The 8,804-nt window shown below is 30.1% G+C and overlaps 1 protein-coding gene across 9 annotated transcripts in view; it reads left to right on the top strand.

The window, feature by feature from the left end:
• The first annotated feature begins 1,011 nt into the window (after nucleotides 1-1,011).
• The window catches only part of LOC132729718 (FYN-binding protein 1-like), a 56,467-nt gene continuing 48,674 nt past the window's right edge, over nucleotides 1,012-8,804 (top strand). For 5 of the 9 annotated variants that reach the window (XM_060715540.1, XM_060715546.1, XM_060715542.1 and 2 more), the window contains exons 1-3: nucleotides 1,028-1,160; nucleotides 1,285-1,390; nucleotides 5,774-6,797. In XM_060715540.1, the coding sequence (XP_060571523.1) occupies nucleotides 1,379-1,390; nucleotides 5,774-6,797 (1,036 nt within the window). In that variant the 5' untranslated portion in view covers nucleotides 1,028-1,160; nucleotides 1,285-1,378. Of the gene's footprint in view, nucleotides 1,161-1,284; nucleotides 1,391-3,960; nucleotides 4,670-5,773; nucleotides 6,798-8,804 lie in introns of those variants that run through there. The other 4 variants (XM_060715547.1, XM_060715543.1, XM_060715544.1 and 1 more) reach the window with 3 other exon arrangements.

The raw sequence follows: 8,804 nt of genomic DNA, 5'->3' as shown, positions 1-8,804 counted from the left end.
TTAATAAGTAACATTTTCATCAGCTTCAGTTCACAAGCTATTCATAGACGTAGATTTTTTTAAAATGCAGATTGATGCATAATCTTTTGTAATATATACTGGTGGTATATTGTTGAAAGAATGATAATTAATTTCTAATTTATGTATATTCATGCTAATTATTTTTATCTAGTCTCTGAAAGCAATTGGAAAAATGGTAACGTATCTGTTTTGCACAAATCTCGAATTCTTGGTAACTTAATTTCAGGAAATATTACAAGTTTTTTGGTTAAATGTTAAAAGAACCAGTATGTGTTCAATGTTATACATAAGTTAAACCAACAAAAAAAGGTGTCTTGGTAACTATTCGCAAATGTCAATTATTCACTATTACTTACAGCCTAATTTGAATGTTTAGTGGAGAATCAATGTTTTATGTTTGGCTATGATACAAGAAAGAAAGAACATCAAAACACTCGGCAATCTGATTAATACTGAGGGCTTCGCCCCCTCGTACAAATCAGATAGCCTCGTGTTTCGATGCTATTTCTATTACTTGTTTTAACTAATTCTTAAAATAATAGTATGAAATTAAAAAAAAAGATATATTTTTTATCTTTAAAATCATACGAAAAGTAGCTAAGTTAATGTAAATTAGTGACTTTAGAATATCATAAAAAAACTATAAAAACCATCATTTGCATATAAATCTGTCAGTTTATGTTTTACTATTAATATTAACCAGTTGTCATTTTCAAAAGTTTTACTTTTGTTGTCCCTACAGTATACTAAATCCGTGCTATACTACAGCTAGTAGCTGTTACAGTTTCCAATATGTTTCTTATTAAATTAACCAATATATACATGTAGTTCAGCCATCTTTTACTTCTTTTGCGTTCTGACAATAAGTACAGTTATAATGATTAAGTATTTTGTACGGGGTTCAAAATACCACTTTGTTTATATTTTGATATACTTTATCGGGCGAACGGATATAATTTGTAGTTTGAACCTAACAATATCAATTATAGTGGCGTGCAACCTATTAAAGGGAAGACACTCTCTTGCTTCACTATGAATTACTTCCTGATTTTCGCAACAAGGAAGTTTTGAAAGTTTAATAGAAGTTTTCCGTAGTTTTAAATGGGACGTAAATGATTTAATTGGTTTCTTTTTTGAAGGTAATTAATTTTCATGTGTACATTTTAGCTGCAGCATGTGCATGAAATATTTTTGAAGCCTAAATTTTATGATAAATTAATTGCTTTAATAATAATATACACAAATATAGCCCTTTATTGACAGTTAACAGGTTACACCTACTGATGGTTGATTCGATGGTCACTGATTTATGAAGGATAGTTAATGGCCACAGTGTATTAGGATTATTAGCTTAAACATGTTCGAAGACGTAAGTAAAGAAAAACGTGTGTACCTGGTTGTGTTACTTGTTGAAATTGATTTAAATATATCCTATTCTCACAGAAGCTTGTCATTCTATAAATATTAATTGAAAAATATAAGCAAATAATTAAAAACTAACCGCAAATATACCCCTCTATACAATAAATGTTTATTTATTGTATAGAGGGGGTATATTTGCCATTATTTTTAATAATTTGCTTTTTTTTTCAATTATTTATAGAATGTCCAGCTCCTCAGTGTGCCTAGATACCGTACAGACATTTTTGGGTTATGACGCTGCATCCCAGTCATTTGTCATTAAAAAATCTTTTGACATTTTAATGCAAAAGGAACATCTTCCGTAATCAGAAAACTTGTTTAATTTTAAAAACTATTTCCACTATTTTCTAGGCATTCTGAGTATGGTCCCCATATGAGATAGTGACCCAAAAGTGTCTGTGTATCCAAGTTACTCCTCTATAAAAGATGTACTTCTGGAGAGATATAATTTCTGATGTTCTCCTGTTTATACTATTTGTATTAATGTATATGTCTGGTACTTCAGTTTGTAATATAATATTTATATTTTTTTACTTTAGATATTAAAATTAATTACTTAATCAAGTGCTCTCTCATCCATAATAAACTAAGTCCAATTAGTTGGAATAATTCTGATTCAAACTAAAAACTATAAATAAAATAGATTTGTCATTGTTTAATCATAGGGTCTTCCTTTCATTCTGGAGATTGCATGCCTGCAAGGGCCAGGAATTTCACAATATTTGGGGTTGAAAATCCCCCCACCTCCAAAAAAAAAATATATGTTATATTAATAAAGAAAAATATATATACATATTTTTTATTTTAATTTCACCAGCCTAAAGTAAAAAGCTGCCTAAAAACAGAAGACCCTTAACAATATCATGAAGCAACTTGCATTTTGCATAATAAAAATATATTTATGAGTATTTTTGTTGACAGACAAAATTACGCTTTTTCTTTAAAACAACATGAACTTCCTCTTGGGGAGGGGAAAGGAGGTGTGGCTGTGATAACTATTGACTGGTGCTTTAATCCCTCTTTAAGAACACTTCAAAGTATTTTGTTTAATAATAATTGAGCTTAGTTTTAAAAATAATTGTATTGTGTTACTTTCATAGACAACTTTTTTTAACATCCAATAATTATTTAAAATATGATAAAATTTTGTTTTCCCTCTTAAAAAGAAACAGTTTTTTTGTACAGTTTTCTTACTATACAAGCTAAAGTACAAGTCTGACATTTCTATCAGAGTGTGATTTAGTATTCATTGGCTAGGTAACTATTCACTATGCTATGTTTAGATTATGCACAATTCATTGAAACTATGCACAGCAGCATGAGGTGTCATACTTTGTTTCTAATTTTGTATAATACATAGAGTGTTTCAAACATTTCTTCAAACTTTATCTTTTTGTGTAGTGACTTTTTAATGTATTGTTTATATGCCTACATATTAACCAAAAACAGGCTTTTTTCTATTACAACATTGACCTACTCAAGGGTTTCATTATGACCAGGTTGTCAAGTGTAATCTAGGCCTGGAGCAAGCATATTGTAGGTCACTTGGCTTGTAAAATTCTGGTCATTTCTTTTACATTCCTTCCTGGCTAGTATGCCCACTACGGTCTACCCAATAAGAAATGCCAAGTTTCTTCCAACTATAATGAAACCCCTACCTATTGTTTTATGTTGTATTGTAATCTCATTAATATCATATCTTCAAAAATTCACTTCATTAATCAAAATTGTCAACTTCATTTAGATTACTTTACAAAATGTATTTTATATTATAATATAAGCGTCATTTATCAAATCTCTGATTCCATTTTTCTTTTATATGAAAAAAAATGTTTATACATAAAATACAACCTGATCTGTATGATTCAGGTATACAGCATACTAAATAGTGACTGTAAGTAACTGTGTAGCATTTAATCAGATAAGTAAAGAAGTCTGTTTTTCATATCAATTATTATCAATACATGTACATATGAACAAAATGTTAAGAATTGTAAGAATAAATTAACAATCAGCTATGTCTTCAGTTAACAGCTACTGTATTCCTTAAGAAATATGCACTTATAAAGTTAACAATATATTTTATGAAACTTGGACAGATGGGCTAAAAGTTTTCATAAACACTGCAAAGTCTGTATGATTTTCAACCAAATGTTATTTGATACAAACTATTGAGATTTTTTACTGGCCAATAAGCTCCTCACCTTTGATAAAATTTCTCAGTTTCTTATCTTTATCACATGTTTGTGCTTTATATACCAGCTGCTGTATTCATTGATAGTGATGGCATTAAACAAAGTCTAGGATGGGAGTTTTTGTTTTAATTTTTGTTCTTCTTGAGTGTGGAATTTATGAAACACTTTCTTTTGGACCTTGATAAATTTTATTTATAAAGTTTATTTGAAATAAATGTGATTAATTTTTTCATGATATTTAAGAGTTGTACTTGAACAATTTTAAATGTAAAAATAAATATAAAAATTAACAGGTTGGAAACATGCACAATTTATAGAAAATTTGATGGAAAGAAATTTGTCTGAAAAAGTGGTTGCATGTGATATAAATTGAATGAAAATAATCACAAACTTAATATATCAATCATACCAGAAAAAAGAAGATATTTTGGAGAATGAATAAATTTATGAATTTAACTGGGCTGTCTGCTCTTCTTAATTTCAAGTGCATGTATCCGTTTAAACAAGTATTTTGGTTTACAAACTTTACATGTACAATGACTCCTTTGTAATTTTGTTTAACATGTTGTTACTTATCAGGAAGGAATTATATACTAAGTAAGGTTATATGAAAGACAGTTGTTACTTCGGACATTATAGGGATGGTACTGTTACAAAATTATGATACAGATTTTGAAATTATAAATGAAAATATTTTTATTTTTTGCAAACTACATAAGTTAATGGCTTTGACAGACTTTTGTAAAATATCAAAACATTTACAAGTAAATGATACATCAAGTTGTTAATGGTGTTAACACTCGTTTTGTATTTCACTTTCATTTTTGATGGGTATTAAAGTACAATCCATTCCAGGTTTTAGTTAATGCCACCATTATATGCCACTTTGATGTACATTCAATGTGTCTAGGTGAGATAAAGTGCATTTAACTAGAATTGATAATCTTCTATACATGTAGCTATACATGTAGATATCTTAACACTTAATGTTAAATTTATCAATCAAATTTGGTTTTTAGATTAAGCAGGGGGTAAGTATTTTTTGTGTTATTTGTTTATGATTGAACTCTTATTCAAATTCATTTCAAATATTTTATCAGTTAAGGTTGACAGAATGTCCATAATGCATTGAAATCTGACATTTGTTATATGTAGATAAAAGTTTACCTGACTGTCAGAAGAAAGAAACTTCATAAAATATGGCCTCTAATGCAGTCTTTCATTGTATAAACATTAAATATGCTACAATGATATTTACACCAGATTCATTTCCTAGAAATTACCATATTCTCAGATTTATCATGTTTACAAGGAGATATTGTTAAATTTAAAGGTCAAAGATCTAAAGATCTAAATCTGCGGAAACATTATATCACCATCTATTTATTCATGCCGGAAAACTCATATATAAGTACTCCTGTTAATAATGTGAGTTTAATTATATATTTTGAATAAAAATGGTGAATTTATAGCAGATATTGTAAAGAATTAAAAGTTAAGCAAATATGTTTTTATGTTAGTTTTTACAACAAATTATAGAATGTCTGCATTCCTAAATATTTTCAGCAAAAAAAACCCAACAAAAAAAAGCACACTCTTTAAGAATTTTAATTTCATCAATGGTCTATAATGGAAGGTCTGTAATACAATGTATAATTACGTTGATACAGTAGTATTTAGTATTATAAACATTACAACAAATCACAAAAGAAATTTATACATGGAAGTTGTTGACAAATGTGAGGTACATTATCGGATGTTGTACATTATGTATGTATTTATAAGGCAGATAATAAGATGTTCTAGTAAGAATAAAATATTATTATTAATTTTATACATTTTGTAAATGTTAATTCTAAAACACATAGAACTTGATCAATTATTTTTTCAAGCAACATTATGTAGGAATATTATATCCAAATGAATATTTGAAATACTTATGAAAAATGTGGCCATTGTTGACCTATTCACTTTCAAAAAGAGAAAATGATTAAATAATATTCAGCAACATGTATATAAATGATAAAAACTTCACAATTTTCAAATGAAAAATTGCATGTTTGACACATTGAAATGTGCAGACTATCATGAAATAATACAAATTTTAATGTTGTTAATAATGGTTATCATTTTAGGACGAAGATATATATGATGATACTGGGGATACTGGAGAAGAAATGAATGAACCAAGTGGTTTAAGTGCCATCAAAGCCCGCTTTGAGGGGGCGCAGAGCAAGTTTGAAACTCCTCCTCTACGACCAAAACCAAATGTAACTTCTAAGCCAAAAGTGCTTCCAAAATATGGAGGTGGGCCAGGCCTTAATGTTTGTGCAGCAGGGGATAAAAAGGATGGAAATGTTGAAAATGCATTTAAACCTAAGAGTGCAATAAACACTGTGGATGACAATTCTCAGGATAAACCTTCTGAAGCAAGCTTTAATGGACCAGGAAAGAAGAGGGACAGTAAAGTAAACATTCCAGAGGCCTTTCGGCAAAAATTAGAAAATGCTTCAGTAGAAGTTAAACCTAAAACAGCTATTAAGCCACCCAAGTGGGGGAGTGATTCAAATAATAATGCGAAAATAAATGGCATTTCTCCAAGTAAAAACAAAGAGGCTTTAGAAAATGCATTATCTCAAAAGTTTGGTGCACTTAACAGTGTAAAACCAGTCAAACCCCCACAATCTCCTACTGGAAAAGTATCACCGAGGGAGAATACAACTGATTCAAGCATTCCAAAGACTCAGTCAGATTCACCAAAACCAAATTCTCCAAGGGGTGTTGGATCTGGAGCAGATGTGTTAGCTAAGGTAGCAGCATTAACAAGTGATTCAAATGTTGATTTTAAAGCAAAACTAAAACATGTAGAACTTAAAAAGACTAGCCCAGCTTCTGTAGCAGTGAAGCCTATCATTCCAATAGGCCCTGCAGATGGTTCTAATGCTGTTCAATGGCGAAACAGATTGAAAAGTGCCAAAAATCGAGAAAACGTTAAATCAGTTAGAACTGTGATACGAGTTATAGATGGGAAAAGGTTTCTTAAAAATACTGAAAGTTGTCTAGGTGATGATTCTCCCCCTGAAAAACCAGCTAAACTAGATTGTGATATAGATGTTAATGCCCTTGAACAGGACTATAAAGATGCACTAGAAAATATAGGTAAGCCAAACAGAAAATTTATTTTAAATTATTCTTATTGAAATTTACTGTATACATCTGCTGCATTTGATTAAATCTGTACAATGGCTATTTCCTGGTTTGAATTTGGAATTTCCAGTGTTGAATTCAGGTCAGCATACTAAAATTCAGCAGGAGATAGTATAATAGTTAAATTTTAATTTGTCAGACTGTACAGATGATTATGCTGGCTAACTTGTGTGCAATATGGTTCTGTGTAGCACCATTCTAAGAGTAAAACATTCATTATTTATTATTTTCCCCACTTCTACAGTTTGTACTCTTGGCTATTTACACTGCTAACCAATGAAAAATTGTTTTAGTTTAATAATATTTTATTGTATATTTTGTACATGATAAATTTACACAATCTAACATCATTATCTTAAGCATATATATAATGTACATACAAAAGGGTTGGACCAAAAGTTATACCAACATTATCTACGGTCCAGCTCCCCTTTGAAAAAAAAATTGTTAATATATAAACATCTGAAATAAATCGAAGAAACTGAAATAAAGTCTAGAAATCTGTAATATATAATGTTTAAGTAATCACTAAGATCTAAGATGGTTTGTCTATTAGTTTGGTATTTACACCAATTTTAATACATTTTAATATTTTGGCTTGGTTCACACAGCTTGCTTTCTTGGAAAATTGACCAGTGGTATTTACCATTTTTTTCATTTTTAGTGACCAACTTTAATTATGAACAAATCCTGAATGATTTCTGAATCTGCAGTCAAATGACCAAATGTTAGACTAAATGTCAGTGATCAATTGTCCCTGGTCCAAGGATCCTACAAGCAACCCATGAGTTACCAATCAGATGCTCTCCTTATTGACCTTAACCCATTACTTCATGAGCATTTTGTGAAAAATGGCTGTTTTCATTGAAAAGTCTCCCGTTACAAGTTCAAATTGCTGTAATACTATAAAAACTGCTTCAACACTAATCAAACTTGGCACAAATGTTGACTGGACCATTGCCCTTGCAACAACATGCTCAGGCTTAAATTTTCTGTTACCATGGCAACGAGGGGACATCTCAAAATTGCCAAAAATCACTATTTTGCGTTGATTTTTTCCATCAAAATTGATTTCAAAGTGCTGCAACTTCTCAATGGATTGAGATAGAGTCAAATGCTTTTCAGCGTTGGTTACACGTTACCTTATGATCAATCTGGGGTCATTTACAGCCTCTCACAGGTCCAAAATTTTCTTGGCGATGAGGGGGACTCCGCCCCCCTTCAAACCCCCCAAACAGAAGGGGGCACATCCCCGGGAGGGGGGGGGTGTGTGAAAAAGGCATTAAAAGGCGTGTATATGATGTAATGGGTTAAGCAAGGAGACCCTTAATTAATATTATATTTTGGTGGCCATCTTGGATTTTGGTGGCCATCTTGGATTTTTACAAAGTGGATCCCAGGCTGAAATAAAATGAAATACATTTCCCTTTCATACCAAGTTTCATGCTATTCATAGAAGATGCACAATTATTTCATGAACCTGGTTGACTATTAGTAATACTATGTTTATTTTAGTGATCTATTAGACAAAATTTTATCTGCAAATTTATTTCAGGCATATAATATATACATTAGGTATTTCATATTGATTGTTTCTTATACCTACAAGATGAATTTGTTGCTCCGAGATAAGGTTGTTTATCTTATAAATCTAGTGGTTTTAGATAAAGTATCATAGAAATATTTACAAAAAAATGGAAAAAAGTCCAATGATTGTCTGACAACTGTTTTATATCATAAAATGAAAAAAAGAGGATGTGCAAATGGAGCAAAATCTTTTTTTTAATAACTTGGAACACATTTCTTTATCTTGAAAGTCAATAATATCAAAAATGGCTTTAGATTTTTTTTCTCCAAATAGATGTCTTCATTGAATTTTCAGGTACTTCTCAATCTGTTTATTTATTAGATACAATGTATAATGTATTACTAATGACAAAAACGCTTATTGCATTGTAA

This window comes from Ruditapes philippinarum, unplaced genomic scaffold (assembly GCF_026571515.1).
Source record: "Ruditapes philippinarum isolate M1 unplaced genomic scaffold, ASM2657151v2 ctg2607_1_1_1_1, whole genome shotgun sequence".
Lineage (NCBI taxonomy): Eukaryota > Metazoa > Mollusca > Bivalvia > Venerida > Veneridae > Ruditapes > Ruditapes philippinarum.
This window is presented reverse-complemented; position numbering and strand designations above follow the sequence as displayed.